This window comes from Agelaius tricolor, unplaced genomic scaffold (assembly GCF_023055355.1).
Source record: "Agelaius tricolor isolate 1412-34295 unplaced genomic scaffold, bAgeTri1.0.p SCAF_12, whole genome shotgun sequence".
Taxonomy (NCBI): Eukaryota; Metazoa; Chordata; class Aves; order Passeriformes; family Icteridae; genus Agelaius; species Agelaius tricolor.
In genome coordinates, this window is record NW_027269272.1 from 22,475,940 (window position 1) to 22,492,350 (window position 16,411).

At 41.3% G+C, this 16,411-nt stretch overlaps 1 protein-coding gene across 1 annotated transcript; it reads left to right on the forward strand.

Moving 5' to 3' along the window:
* The first annotated feature begins 2,424 nt into the window (after positions 1-2,424).
* On the forward strand, positions 2,425-13,782 carry LRRC31 (leucine rich repeat containing 31). Its single transcript, XM_071437064.1, has 10 exons — positions 2,425-2,437; positions 2,813-3,076; positions 3,962-4,111; positions 4,488-4,655; positions 7,116-7,283; positions 8,148-8,315; positions 9,063-9,230; positions 10,320-10,487; positions 11,629-11,796; positions 12,949-13,782. Exons 1-10 carry the CDS (start codon positions 2,425-2,427, stop codon positions 13,266-13,268), a joined length of 1,755 nt encoding a protein of 584 aa, XP_071293165.1. The 3' UTR covers positions 13,269-13,782.
* The last annotated feature ends 2,629 nt before the right edge of the window (positions 13,783-16,411 follow it).

Consider the following 16,411-nt stretch of genomic DNA (forward strand, 5'->3'; position numbering starts at 1 on the left):
AATATATGCCGGATTAAGGAGTCACAATGAGGCAAAGTACAAAAATCCACATTAATCTCTCCCTGATGGATGCTGTGTGGGATGCAACTTAAACTATTTTGTTCCAAATTTGGTTCTGTTCCTAACCTTGCCCCAGGTCTAGACAGAGGGAAGAGTAGATATAAACAAGTGTGACACTGAGCACTTGGCAGATGGTCACAGGCCATTTAACTGGATAGAAAGGGGAAGGCATCTATTATTTTTAAACTCCAAAAGCTAAGCCTGCCCTGTGCTGTCCATGACATGCTGTAGGAAGCAGACACAGGGCTCTGACAGGAGCAGGACACCTGTTCAGAAGTGTGGCAGGGAGGAGAGGGGCAGAGCAGCAAACAGGGCTTGGCTGGGCCTGGCTGTTGTAATGTTCACATGTTCACAGCACAGCCCGGGCCCATTGCAAAGTGCTGCTCATGTTTGCAGCCTAGTGCAGCCACCTCGCTCTCCTCAGCCTGCTTTTTTGGGGGGATAATCCTGTTAGCACCTCTTCTCTCATAGCTGATGTAAAAAAATGTAAGGATTTGCTTTTTAGGAAGTGGAGACCTGTTCACTGTGTTTCCCTTCTGACTGAATTACAGGGATGCTGTCAGAGTGCCCTGGGGTATTGTCACTGTCATTCAACAGCCTCAAGGGGTGAAAGAACTTCTGAATTGGCAGCACATCACCTGAAATACTGATGTCAGAGCATGTGAGTTAGCCTGGCCTAACCACTGTAATCAGTGCTTAACATGCCTAAAGATTTCCCCAGTTTCACAGGACAGAGATCATCAAATATTCCCATTCCTTGTTATCATTGAACTGCAGTGGGCATTGAGAAGTCTTGGGCCAGGAGAGCCCAGGACATGCTCACAAACACAGGGTGCTTGGTCTCTGCCTCATTCCCAGTCACTCTGCTGTTAAGCACAAGAAAAGAACTGTCAAATGAATTTCTTCACCAACAGAAATACTGGGATTTTCCATTGTCTGCATAGCTGAGATGCCTGGACACCTGAATTAGCACAAATGTTTGATGTGGGTACACTCTGTAGTGAGATGCTGATTTCAGAAACAGATACAGGACAGCCACTCCTGGTGTCAGAAAACCCTGAAGTCAACTTGGAGATCCTTTCTGTTTGGAATAGAAATGTGCCCTCCTTTTCCACAGAGAAAGATAGTCGATCACAATGGTTTTGTGCATTTCTAGCTGCTGTAAATGTTTCCCAGCATGGTACCTCTCATGGGCAAGAGGATTTTCCTGATGTTCACTTTTTCTTCTCATCTTGAGAAGAAAGATCCTGTTGACTCCTTGCAGCACCCTGTGCCTCATTCCACCCTGTCTGAATCCTTTGTCTAGTTTCACCCTGAGTCAAGTTCTTCCTCAGGCTGGTGTCTGCTCAGCTGCTTGCAAAGGAATTGTTGGTTTTGTTTACCAGCTTTATCATTCCCCACCAAAATCACTCCAGTTTGCATATGTCTTTAGTGTATACAGACAGTGGATGGTCCCTTGTGTTTAAGGAAGTAGAAATTATATTGCACCAGGTGCAGACAAAGGTGAGCAGGAAATGATAAAGGAAATGGAGAGTTTGCCACAGGAGGGGAGAAGGGTTTGCCTGGTTTAGCCTGCAAAGGCAAGACCCCATAGACTGAAAAAGATTATCAAGGCTAAAGAGATTCAGCAGAAATGGCCGTGAGTAAGGTAAAAACAGAAATTGTGATGTTCGCCATTGAGGAAATCAGAATTTAGGACAGACAGACAAAAAAAAAAAAAAAAAAAAAAAGTAGTAGAGTTTGAAGTATACAAAAGGTGTGTCCAATGATTGCACTGTAATGTTGTACCGTGGTGTTGCCCAGAAGATGGTTGTGACTTTTCTTGTGTCTCCTAAAATGATCAGGAGTGTCCGTCCTCCCTTTTTCTGACTGAGCTGTGCCTCCAGCACTTTGCTGACCAGTATGGACAAAAGGGGTGGGAAAACAAAGAGCTTTTCTTCAGGTACTCCTGTAATCTGATCTCTGCGGTGACTCAGCCTCTCCTAACAACAGCTGTCTCGGGGGCATGCAGTGGTTTGTGAGCAGTAGCGAAGATTTTGCTGCCACTTCCTGATTTCTGCCTTGAGAGCGATCGAAGCTGGGACATGATCGGAGCATTTAAATGGACTTGTCAGCCCCAAGACCGGCAGACTTTGGGGTAGAGTACAGAGGAATAGAGGCATCAGGAAAGAGCCAACAAACCACTTGTGCAGAGCTGCTGCTGTCAAACTGATGAAGACAGAAACGTGTGAGAGAAAACTGCATGGAAAGTTCCTGTTAAGGAAATGAGTGAGGTTTTGTTTGCATGCCATGGCTCACCTATCCCACAAAGCCTGAAAGTGCTGTAAAAACTGAAAAGTGTGAAAGGGAACCGCAGGTGTACCCATGGAAAAGACAGGTATGTTCTTTGTTTAAAATAATGTCTCTCTACAGAAGGAAATCACAGCCAGGGAAAGCAGGATTGCTCTACAGCTCAGTAAGAGTGCATGTACATCAAGGTACATTGGCTTGTATTTCAAGGTACATTTTTGTATTTCTAAGGAATATAACTGTGACAACAGTTAATGCCAGATTTTAAACATTACCTCAGCTTTTTGTGATTGTAAGTGCTCTGCTCTTTAACACTTGTGTCATGGCTATGATACATGGTTGGGTGGAGGAACGGTGGCAAATTCTCAGTGCATCTGCCATTATGAAAAAAGGTAAGCAAGAGTAAACATTACTAAATTCTAATTCTAATTCACACTTATTCTGTCTGCTGATCCCCTGAAAGATGACCAGAACTGCCAGGACAGACATGAAGAGGACAACCTGAAGAGTTCCCCATTTGATTTTGTTATAAAACAGTTCCAAGGAAAGAAATGTGCTCCTGAAAAAAGGAAAGAGCAGCCTTCAGCCATCAAACAGTTCTTCAAAGGCTTTGACTTTGGGAAATCTGAAGGCAAGGACAGAAGGGAAATTGAAGAAACAGAAATAAGCAATGATGGAAGTGATGATCAGAGTGAAAAGCAAGATCCCTCTGTAGAAGGTAATGCTGGTACAATAATGAAACACATGTGTATGTGTAAATATTTTAATTTCATAGAAAATCAGCTGTTTTCTTGCTAGCCAAAGTCCTGTATTTGCTGCCTACAGTTTATCCTCTAGCCAGGGTTTACTTCTGATTGGAACATTATCAAAGATGCACCCTCTGATTTGATAGGTGCTAACCAAGGAGTTAGATCCACATTGCTGAGGAAGGGTAAAGCTTTTGGGTGACTTCTCTCTTGGTCTGCAGTGTAAGAGTCAGTGCTGAAGTCAGCTCCTTAGTTCCAGAGCTTATTTGGATTCAGAGCCAAGCTTTGAGCAGTAGCTTGGCCTGTTGTATTTAAGATGGGTCAGTGTCCTGCTGTCCTGCTAAAGCAGTCTAAAGACAGCAGGAGCAGATGTTTCCTATCACTTGGCACTGGGCAGGAGGAGAGGAAGGGAATGGGAATCCCTCATGGATGTTATTTTGCACACACAAGGATACTCTTTACATCCACTCCAGAGAAAATTGAACTATTTTTCAAAAGGAGATGGAAGGTGAAGCCTCGAACCCCGTCCTTTGTCCTAAGGGGTCTGGGTCAGTTTGGGGAAATGATAAGAGGGCAGCTACTGAGAGTGGATTGCTATTTGCTGTATTTTTTTGCTTTGCAAAGCTCAGAAAAGCAGGAACTACCTTACACAGATGTTGTATGAAAATGCAGGAGGACTTTTGTATTGATTTGATCTATAATGATCTTATCAGTCAGGTTGTTGGTCCACATTGATGAAAAATAGAGCCTGCTTCATTGTCAGATTTAATTCATTTCCTAAAGTCTTCACCTGGCAGCCTCAGGCAGGTTTTACACCTTGTGTTTATTAGCAGAGGTAACCAGGGCCCTATTTCTTTGTTGCTCAGATGGACTTTCACATCTCACTTCTGAAGCAGAGTCACCATCTGGTGAGCAGAGATTTAACCAGTTCATGGAGAAACTGGGGAAGAAACCCAGCAGCAAGAATCTGGATCTAAATAATTGTGCACTGAGTGCAGCAGATATAACAGAGTTGGGTAAATGCACATTTTATTCAACTAATCACTTCATGTATTTCTTTAATTTTTTTTGCCTGTTCTATTATTGCCTCTCCTCTTTTCCCTTCTCTTTCTTTTATACAGGCCATTTTAACATTTCATCTAATGGTCCCAGGTCCCTGAGAAATATTAATTAATAAATTATGTCAATTATGTAATACATATAAATATAGAAATCATGCAGGTCTGTGATGCAGATTATTGTCCTTACACTCAAGCTACAGATAAGAAAAGTGAGGTACAAATTGTCATGGCTTTATAATTCTGTATTGGTTGTAGAAAACATCTCAATATTAAGATGTAGTGATATCCAGGGTGTGCAAACAGAAAACCTTTTTCTTTTCTTTCCTTACAGCTTCTTTACTGCCATTTCTCCCAGAGCTGGAAGAGCTCAGCCTGGCCTGGAATGGTGGTGTTGGAGGGACCTTGAAAGCTCTCACTGTCCATCTTCAGCACGTGAGCCTGTTAAAAGTCCTCCGACTTAACAACTGCAGGCTGACAGCTGAGGATGTCATCTCCTTAGGTACAGGATTGCATTTACATTTACTTCCAGACAGCTTGGGGCTAATGTAATCCATCTCATCTCTTCCTACATCCTACTCCTGCTGCTTCCACACTGGGCAAAGTAAACTCCTGCTGTGAAACAGTAGAACTTGGGCTTATGGGTGACCTTACACCTTTAGGTAACTGCAGAGTTCATTCCTCAGGGTGTGAAGCTTTCATACTCAGAAGGGAAGAGAATCCAGTCCTATCTGCAGGAAAGAATATTTTTAATTTGGATTGCATTTTTTTTTTTGCCTAGAAGCAGAGTCAATCACAATAGGGTCAGCTTAGGTCTTGGAGCTGCAGGACAGGTGAGTGCTCATCATGAAAACCCCAATGGTCCTTTGGGAGAAGACTTAAAACCAGAAGTGCTGCCTCAGAGCTTTATGATTTGGTGTTTTTTCAACTCTGGGAGAAATTTATTCCTCTGCTTACTTCTTTGCTTGGAGTGCCTGCACCCTGCTTTCTGCAAAGTGTGAGGTAGAAAGGTTTTTAAGGTGGTGTTGCACAGTCAGTTTCTGGCATGGAGTCACCTCTGGGCCTGGAGTTTACTTTGGAGTAGATCTGTGGTTTGTATTTAAAAGAAGGACAAACACAATCAATTAGAAATTATAAAAGTCATTGCTTATTTTGAAAGTTCTAAAATGGGTCTGAGTTATAAAGCTGGGCTTTGTTTATGTCATTCATATCCAAGCCTTTTCCAGGAAAGGTTCAGAAATAAAATTACATATATGGTGGTAGATCAAAAGTGAGTCATGCAATCTCCTGGGGAGGAAATAAGCATCTCTACAAAAGCTGGTGAAAATAACTGTTCTGTTTCCAATGAGTTGGAAATCTGTATTTAATTTTCAATTATTTTTTCAAATTTATTTCATTCTTTTCCAAACCCTTCTCATAGATTTGGTTTTTGTTCATTGGTGTTCTTTTTCTCCTTCTGAATTTTATTGGTTATTTTTGCAATTGATTCTTTCTGCCAGGTTCTTCAATGCTGTTTCCTTCCCAGTTCAGTTTAGCTTCTGCTGGGACAGACAGAAAATTGATCACAGAACTTGAATTTCCAGACAAAATGTGATGCCCTTGACACGTGGAATAGCAACAGTCAGTTTGCATTGATTTTGCCTGTGATTTTGAAAACAACTTGTGTATTTAGGCCAATCCTGGCTGTGTGACCTTGTCCACATCTCTCTGCAGAAATGTGGCCTCTTGTGGACTCAGCATATCCTGCTTAGAAATCAATGTCTGAAATATAACCATAATATCAACCTATTCTATGTAGTTGCTCAGAGCTTGACTGTGAAAGGTGATAGGAAACAATTCCTGGAGTTATATTCCTTTATTTATCTTCTGGGAGGAAAATGTGTCTGGAAATCTATGGTCCTCATGTCAAACAGGAACAGGCAATGCTGCACTTCTCAACTGTAGAGCATTGCTCAGTATTCAACACTGAGGCAATAATTTAAAGTAAATGCAAAAATAAGAATTAAAATGTGGCCTTTCCTCTCAAACACGGATATTCACTTATGGAAGTAATTATCTTTCTATTATAAATCTTTTGTGAAAAATTAATTATGAAAACCACACAGACATGAAAGGATGTTACTATTAAAATACAATTCTCAATTATTAGACTTTGGATCAAAAAAATGTGTATGACACTTTGAAATTCCATTTGCATATGGTCTGATTAATTGATCTTTCTTGGGAATGAGTTTATGCAAATATGCTCTGCCTCCCTCCTCTACAAAGGAAGTTAGGAAGCTGTATTTTACAGTGAGATGTCAGTATTTCAAATAAGCACTAACACAGTTCACACTGACAGGTGTGCCAAGCCTTGAAAACACTGATTTTTCTGAATGTAGTAAAAGTCAGTTCTGTCTGCCTTGAAATTATGGAAAAGTTAGTTTGAGTCAAAACAGTGCTCATCTTGGCTTCTTATGAAATGATTCAGAAATTCCTGTCAGAAATGAAACTTTCATGTTTCAGAAATAGTTGTGAGAGGAATTCTTTCATTCCTTCCAAAATGACCTGTGGATGCAGTACAGAGGATGCTGGAAATCTGCCAGATAAAACAGAGCAGAACTCTGCAGGACAGTAAATTCAGACTTGTCACTTGTACTGATTTCCCTCTAGACTGGACTTTCTGGTCCCAGCACAGGCCAAACAGCCTGAGGAGGGTTTGGGAACCTGAATAAATTTCAGGTTTGTGTGCACTGTGACAATGACTTGTGATCTATGTTGCTCCTTAGACAATGTGAGATTTTATACAACATTGCTGCAGAAGCAATAATTCATTTATTTAACAATTTTCCTGGCAAGATATTAATCATAAAGTAACTTGAGTATTAAGTAGCTAACCTTCCTCTTTAATATATTCCAAACCTGTATTTTGTTTGCACTGAAATTGATACATAGAATGACTCATTCTAGACTTCTGTTGTAGGAGAGGCATTTGAAATTGTTTCTCAGCTTGAAGAACTGGATTTATCATGGAACAATAACATTGGTGGTAAACTATCACTGCTGACAAAAAAACTTCAGGAAGGATGCAAATTAAAATGTCTGAAAATGACGGACTGTAACCTGACAGCAAAGGATGGAGAATCCCTTGGTATGTGTGTCCATGGAGCTGGGCTGAGGCTGGCTTCACAAAAATTAAACTTATTTGACTTAGATAATGGCTGTACTGAGCTCAGTATCAGTGAAAAGTTAATTTATTTCAAGCTCTGCGTTGTAACAGTGTTTATGATGTGGGGACTTAGTGCACTTGCTTCCAAAGAAGAAAGTTGTTCTCTCTAATCATATGAGAGAGGGTTGAGAAGACCTAAACCACAGTCTGGCTGCCTCAGTGGTCCAGGGTTTCTGGATCTTTTGAGACCTTCAGCAAAAAATGTGTGCCAGAATTTCCAACACTAATTGCTCAAAATTAAGCAGCTGAATATGTAATTAGCCATGGGATTGGAAAGAAGGTCTGAGGATTGGGAATTTAGGCTGAGTTGGCAACCACTGACCATTCTGTCCTCTCACCATAGCAGCTTAATCCTGTGTGGTCTTTTTATCTCATTGTATGTTTTAAAAGGTGTTTACTCAGTAAAGAGAAGCTCCATGACTCTCATCTCCACTGCAGGAGGAGCCCCATATGTAACAGACATTCTTATGTATTTTCATTAGAAAATTTTATTTCTGTTTGTATTTCTGCTTTTTATTCCTCTGTATTTTTCTAACAATCCCTGTATTTTTTCCATTTTTATTTTTATAAATGTTTTTCACAGATTTTTATGATTCCTACCCAGTCTTTATTTACAGTGTTGTTTAGGTAGAACAGGAACTTAGCAAGTCTAAACCACACTGACAGGCAAACCCTGGCCACGTCTTCCTGTTTATCATGGTGCTGTATTTTTCTAGGGTTCATCTTGTATGTATTCCAGACAATTACCAATTCTTGTTTTCTTTTCTTTTCTTTTTTTTTTCCCAGCTGAACTTCTAAATGTGATCCCAAACCTCGAAGTATTAGATATCTCTATCAACAAAAACATTGGCTGCAGCATGAAGCTTATTGCTCAGGATCTGAGAAATGTGCCAGGCTTGAAAGAGTTAAACTTGCACATGTGTGGATTAAAGCAAGACAGCCTCCAGGGCTTAGGTTAGACTTTACCTTCAGAAAACTTTCATTCTGAATATATTGTACATCTGAAAACCATTTAAGAAAGGCAATGAGGTGGGATTTTGCTGATGGTTTGGCAGTATTAATGGGCAATCATGATTTGCTCTTGGAGGATTGGTAAAAGACTACAGGGCCTTTCAGCAGGAGCTGAATTTATCTCCCCTGAGCTCAAGCTTGTGAAAGTCATTGGGGAGAGTCACCCTCCACACCATTTATCTGAGACACATCTGGAGCTGTGGCTCCCTGGATGTGCTTCCTCTTTCCCCAGACAGAACATAGACAAGGACACAGACAGAACAGCTAACTTTTAACAAGCTAATCCTGCTTTCCAAAGGAAATCCAAATTCACCATTACCACTTAAAGTGTCCAGTGAAGCCACATGAAATGGTCTTGTTATCTGTGTCTCTCCCTGGTGGATGTGGCAAAACACCTGGCATTAATGAGAACATCCAGCAGTAATTTCTGCAAAAGGCTGAGGACTGACTGGATGTAGGGGATGAGCTGGCCTCACCTTCACCTGCTCTCCCAGAGAAGAATGGAGCTGCATGGACAGGGAGGCTTTGCTGCATTACTGAATGTCTGCTGTGATTATACACTGCAGCTTAGCCCAGGAGCTTTGCCTGCAATACCTTGTGCAAACTTTGACGTTGAAGTAAATAAATGCCAAAGCCCTGACCTGGCTGTTGTGGCAGACAGTGACCAGCCTGTTCCCTTTTGCATTTCAGACACTGCTTTACAGCACCTTGCAGAGCTAAGGAAATTAGACATCTCATGTAACAGAGAGATTGGTGGTGGCTTTAAAGCCTCAACAACTCACTTGGCCAGCTTGAAAAATCTGGAAGTCCTTGATCTTCACCAGTGCTGTATCACAGAAGAGGACATGACTGTTTTGTGTAAGGACATGTTGAGGAAATTTATTAAGAATCTTGGTTTTGTCTTCTGAAAATATCTCAAAGACATAAAAGATTCTGCCCAGCAGAAGAGCTGAGCTCAGTGCTTTTTTCATTAGGCAGCTCTGAAAATGCAGTGTGGGGGAGAGCTTTCTTTGTCAATATGGAATGGTTTTTTTGCTGAACAAAAGGAAATCTCAGAGTGTCTGATCCCATGTGGAACTAAGAACCTGAATCTGCCATGATTCAGACCCACAGTGGGAATGTGGGAACTGCCGCCAAACACTGCTTTTTTTTTTGATAATCAGTAATTTAGGAAATATCCAGGGGCAGAGTCCCCAAGGGTATAAGTTGGATGGATCCATGGTGGGTATGTGCATGGAAATATAACTGCCTAAAACCCACTGGTGAGCTGCACACCAAGAAGAGGGTGATTTTAGGAGATGTTGCATTGCTGCTGCTGTGTGCTTTCTCCAGGTTGAGTTGATGCAACTATAAACACTACTATGAAGAAAAAGGCATTTCCCAATCAATTTGTGAGAAGGTTTATCTCTCTCTCTCCGTTATCATAACTTTGTTTCTACTCTTAACAAAAAATCCCATGACTCAAAGCCTATATTGCCCACATCCTATTTTCCATGACAAAGAAGGTAACTTGAAGATTTGATGATGATGACAGTGAAGCTTTAGGAAATAATCAGTATTAGTAATATCAATTGTGATTTATTTTTAATTTATTTTATAATAGAGAAAAATAACATTAAGACAAAGAAGTTTCACTTAGCAATGAAGACATTTGGAAATTCCCTACTTCACCCAAAAAATTTTCAGAAAGCCATCTTCTAACAACCTTCCGTATAGTATGGAATACTTAACTGCTGAAACAGTTTTACTGAAAATGACAGGGCTATTTATGGTCTAAAACATTACTCACCATGAATTTGGGTGTAAAAACTTGGCTGGCCTTGACTTTTGGATTGATTTATAAAGAAAAGAAATTATGTCAGGCTACACAACAATTATGTCAGGCTATGCAACTACACATTTGTTATGGATCAGTGACTATCTAATAAATATTTCATGTTTTTGTAGCCCAGGTGATACCTTTACTCTCCAATCTTCAAGAGCTGAATTTATCCTCGAATAAAAATGTAGGACTCTCATCAGATCCTCTTCTGGGCAGGCTCAGGTTTTTACCAAAGCTGAGATCTGTGACCATCAGCAATTGTGGCTTAGGTGAAGAGTCACTTTCATCACTAGGTAGGAATGTTTCTTTAAAGTGTGCCCATTCTCTGTGTATCCCTGTAGGACAAAGCATTCCCTTCTCCTTTGGCTGAACTCCAAGGATCACGGTTACCTTATACCTCAGGTCCTGAGTGAAAAAGCCTGTGATGAAACCACTGCTTTGTGGGACCAGTTTGCAAGGGAAGAGAATTGTATGACTTCCTCTACTATACCTGAGGGGATGAAGTTCTTTTATTGCTTTGTCTGATAGTGAGCTTTTATATACCCCTTAATTTTGGAGAAAAAGAAAAACATGATTTTGTATTATGCTGTAATCATAGTTTGGATGTAACACTTCACTCAGTGTGGTGAAGTTTTGACTGAGAGTATTTAACCCTGCTGCAGGTGAAAATTTCAGTAGAAACTTTCTGGGGTAGAGTTCAGCATGGGGCAGTGGAGGAAATGACTGCAGGGGTGGAAAAGATATTGCACAGCTGTGAAGAAAAGTCCAATCTAACACAGGATATGTAAATTCAGCCTCTTTTACCTACTTATTGCAAATCTCTGGATTAGTGGCCTTTGATAGGTGTTCCATATGGCACATGAAATCTTAGTACAGAGGGATCTCTCAGTTACTGTGTCTTGTGCACTTGTATTTCATACTGTGTACTCGTGACATTAAACCTGGAGTAAGACTTGACTGCCTCCAGCAGAAGCAGTAGCAAGCTAAGCTGGTCAGAGGTCCTTGCAGAAAGAGTATTATGTTTATATCACTGCAGTTATGTAAGAGGGACACCATGGAAATCAGAACTGTCAAAAGATACAAAGCGTCTCACCTTAAACAGTGAGTTCACAGCAAAAAGAATTGCTGTCTTTAAATTGATATTAAATGGTTTAAAAGCAAGCTGTTGAATTAAATTAATTCAGTGCAACAAGGCCAAGGCAATAATGTGAATAGAAAGACAAAACCCCCTCTCCATAGAGTCCTGATAGATTCTATAGGCAGAGCCTTCTTATTTTCTTTTGTCTGACTTTTATTGAGATAAAAGAATTCATTTTAAGCACAAACATTCAGGCCGTTAGGATCTTACTTACGGGTGAATTGCAGGTGAGGTGTCTGTTGAGGCCATGTTGTTTTCTCTTAGTAAGCAGAAGTTGCTGGTCTTAATCTTTTCAGCTGAGGCTGCCCTTCACCTTCCTGAACTGGAGATATTAGACCTTTCTTGGAATAAGTGCGTTGGTGGGAACCTAAAGCTGCTTTTGGGAGCACTAAATCTTGCAACGGAGATTCGAGTGTTAAGACTGAGCAGCTGTAACCTGGTGGCTGAAGATTTGGCACTTCTAAGTAAGTATAACATGGTATTTACTAGCACTCAAGGAGCTAGGGTGTTTAGACCACAATTCAGAAGGGGCTTGTTCCATGGGCTAAGCATGTTTTTGCATAAATCAAATGAAAACATGGAAAATACAGGAGTATTTTTCCCACTAAGGGCTTTCATTTTTCTGTGTGTCCTGGACATACCCAATGGAAAAGCTGAAAAGGCTAAAATGCAAAGAATATTTAAGCACTTCTATCTATGAAAAAAAAAAAAGCAGCATAACTTAGAAAATGTAGGGTTTGCATCTGTTTTTTATATCAAATATTTAAAGCTGCATCTGAGGAGTTTTATTTTGCTCAGATGCTGTTTTATGGCTCAGTTCTTTAGAGAAAATATCTGTGCTGACAGCCAGGAATACAGACACTACCAACTCCCAGTCATTAGGTGGGTTTCTGGAGTCAGACTACTGGGGAAGAATTAAACCAGAAATGTTTTCACCCACCTCTTAGCAGCTGCTAAGAAATACTGGAAAATGGGAACCTATAAAGGAATAAATTCTAGGATCCTTTTAAAAACTTGCTAATTTTATACTCTTCCTTCTGAGTCTGTGGACCTGACTCAGGGGTTTGTGTCTGACATTGGCAATAGCTGTGTGACAACTGTAAGGCCCTGGAATGTAAAATTTGGTGAAGTGAAGCCCAAATACTTTTGACTTCAAAAACCATCACCCTTGATGGGTGTCTCCTTTGCCAATCATGTGTTAAAGAACCCTTTAAGGGTATATTTGGCCCTTCCACAGTGAGAGGTGGCTGTTGTAGTCAGTCACCTAGTTTTGCTTTCCTCTTTCTAAATCTCCCTGTAAAGCCTGTCTGCCTCTTACAATTGGCACTTGATGTAACCTCCTTCCATCTGACTCCAAGGTTTTCAGGTTACCACGCACTTTTAACTCAGTACTTTGTTCCTTTTGAACTGCCTGTGCTTTAAATGTTGTAAACTCCTTCAGCTGTTATAAAACTGTCTTTCTCAGATCAGCAGCAAGTGGTTTTATGTTGCTGAGGAGTTAAATCTTGCTGTTTGACTGCTGAAATGAGGTATTAAAATACAATTCCCTATTCTGAGAAGCTTTAAAGCAGTTACCAGGATTTATTAATTGTGTTTGTGTCTGTCATCTCTCACAGCATCCCTGAGGCAAGATGGCCACTTGGCCAGATTGCAGAAGCTGGATTTGAGTTATAACAACACCATCTCTGATGAAGGCTGGGCTGTTTTCTGCCAAGGTTTAGGAGCATTTAAGGAACTCTCAGAGCTGGATGTGAGCCTCAGTCCATCAGCCTGCCGGGACTGTGGGCCATGGTTTGGGGAGTTGTTGGCAGCACTGACACAGCTGCCAGCCTTGGCAGAGCTGGCCATGCAAAGATGGGCCCTTTCAGAGTCCCAGAGGAAGCAAATGGAAGGCTTTAATCAAGACAACAAAAGATACATTCGTTTTGACTGTTGATGAAGGTTGGAAGTGTGTGGAAGGCCTTTTGGGAGCAGCACATGAACCATTATGTGTCTGAGAAAACTGCAGTTTTTAATAATCTCTTGAAATAGTTTCACAGCTACAGAAAACTGTTATTTGACCTTCTGCAACATAGATCATTCCATTTCATAATGTTCTTTCAGATTCTCTGGGCCATGCTTACACTATTCAATCTTCATGTTGTGAATATTGCCAAGGCCACTGCCCACAGAGCAGGGCTGGCTCAGAGGGACCTGCTGCAGGTTTGGCCATGGAGGGAAGGGCTGGGGTTTCTGTCAATCCAGGTGGGTGGACAGTGTGAATGTGGCCTCAGAAAATACCTCTAATGTGAAAATACTTGAAACCTCCATGTTTTATATGTTAATTTCTTCTCCCCTCAAACTTTTGCCTCTTTGTGAATTAATTAAAACGTAACTGAGAGATTTGGCATCCATCCCAACAACTCAACATCATAGATTAGTCCAGGAAGGAGAATACAGAAGGAGCTGGTCTGCCTCTGCTCTGGCCCTTGATGCCATCTCATAGTGTAGATGAGTCCTGTGTAGAGAATCAGCATAAAATCAAGGTAAGAAACAATTAATTGGTGTCTTTGCAAGTCTTAGGGGAAAGAAAAAAGCTATGGTACTTAAATCAGAGATACATCCTGCTACTTTAACAAGACTTTTGGTTGCAGAGCAATCAATAAGTGCCAAATTCTGGCACAGTCACTTGTGTCATGGAGCATGTTAACCCACACGTGAGCCCAGCACTGCAGTGGGATTATTCATTGGTAAGGTATTTTAGGAAGTAAAGATATTAGATCTGACCACTGAGTGAGGAGTCTTAGAGAAATCCTGAGGCAGCTTGAGGGATAAAGTACTGCTCAATTAGCTCTGAGCATCTCTACATGCTGCAGCAATCTCCTGGAGGAGAGGCACAACAGGATCATTCCTAACTTGCTAAGGCCCCCCTCAGCAAGTTCTCCCCTGCAGATGCTGATCAATATTCAGCTTTCAGTCCATGCAACCCTTCCAACATCAGCTTTTTCCTGTTCAGGGCTATAACCAGCAGCTGAGTGTGCTGATATCTATTGATCATTTAATCCATAATTTCATGTAAGAGTCACCCTGGAGTTCCTGGTTCCACTTTCAGTTCCACTGGAGAAGAGCACTTGGCTCCCCTAGCTTTGAGAAAAGTGAGTTGAACTGGAGTCTCTTGGCCAGGGGCAGCAGGGAATTGCTGTGTGGGATCCTAAACCTCTGAAATAAAGCAAAGAACCCCTGCTTCATTTAGGGCTAACAAGAGAGATTTTCAAGCAGTGAGTTAAGCTAGGACAGTTGTTCTAATGAGGAAAAACCATCATGTCTGTTTAATAGCATCTCACCAACCTGTTCTATTTATCACTTGTCTTCATGCAGCTTTCCTCCTCAAATCCACCTTTGATCCAACTGGAAATTTTATCTTTTATCTGTTCTGTGAGAATTTCTCTGAATTAATCCTTTCCCTCTTAAACCTCTCTCTCCAGTTTATGTTTAATGTCCACTTTCTGTTGAAATCTTCCTAACTGAACTCAAGTTCAGTGTTGGGGTTTCCTGTTCTTTCATAGCTGGATTCCTCATTCTCAGCTCCAGAGCCCAGGACAGACCCACTGCTGGCAAACTCTCCCCTGCCCCCGATCCCCCTGCTCAGTCTTTGCCCTCTTATTATTCTGTCATGCCAATTGTGCCACTAAAAAGCTTTTGTTCCTTTTATCACCACTACTAAAAATCTTGTTAATCTGCCAATCTGCCCAGAAATCTCTCTTCCAATGATTTCCTCCTTGGCAGTTTCTGATTCATCCTTCTCTCTGTCCCTCTTTGCCTTCATTTAAGGTGAAAAAATTTCAGTAGACGTTTCCAAACAATCAAAACAGCCTCAGTTACCCAGCAAAATGGAAAATCAGAACAGAGCCATCCCACTTTGCTGCAGTCCCAGCTCTCTCCTGCCAGTGAGCATATTAATGAGATTTCAGTATCAATCAAGAGCCAAACAGAAATGAGTCCCATGCCCTGGATGCAGATTCAGAGAGCACTACCTGCAGATGGAACTCTGGTTCCTCATCAGCTCCCTCAGGATGCACCACCTTCCCTGAGGCAAGGGGAGGGAGGGCAGCACTGCAGTTCTGACCAGCCAGTTGAACTGAACAAAGGGTTCTGCTCCCACCCACTCTGCATTTTGAACCTGCACAGCCTAGCTCGATGCTCTGTGTATACTGCAGATGAAACTCAGGGGCTTAAAGGGTATCTGAGCAGTACAGAATAAAAACTAGACAAGGACATCTTGTGTCTAGGACGAACAGCTGTCTGCCTGTCAAGTGCTGTGGAAAGACACGGTTGCACATAGATTTGGCACGCAAGAATTGTAGCAATATCATGTTTGTCATGGCTCTTTTTAATAACAAAGGAGTTATGATGTGTCAGAACCAGAATCATGGCAGAAATTGCATCCTGCAGACCCACTGCTTTCAAATAAGCCTGCCATACACAGACACATCCCAAATGTCACCAAGCCATGTCAGAGATGAGCAGTACCACTAAGGCACTGCCAGCTTGCAGCCATTCAAAGTGCTGTAACTGCAGATTGTCAAAACATCAGTGAACAGTTTTGCCAAAGTGTGGAGATACTTTTAAACAGCTTTTTACAGCTCTGTAAGACAGGATGGTAATGCAGCTCCTGGTAGAAGTGTGTGGCCTGTCTGGAATCCTACTCCATATTTCCAAACATATTTCCAAGGTACTGATCGTTTCTGGAGGTAAAGTGCATAAGTAAGGTTTATAAACTGTGATGTTGTTGGGATCATTACTAAACACAGAGACAACAGGAGTTTTAGATGCTGAGCTTTGATATTATTCCTGTTCTGACAGTTCTGGCCTGGTGCTGCACCAGGTACCTAAAGAGATTAAGAGTGCCTTCAGTCCTGCATTTGGGAGCAGTTAGTCTGTGGAATTTCCATATAGCAGCAGAACAAGGTCTTGGCCCTTCTATTGTTCCTGCCTGCAATTTGCTTATGTCTTCTGGCAGACATTTAATTCCTTTATCTTGTCCCAGCTATAATCTTTCCAATGACTCCAGGAGAAACATCTCCTCTGGAAAGATACTGA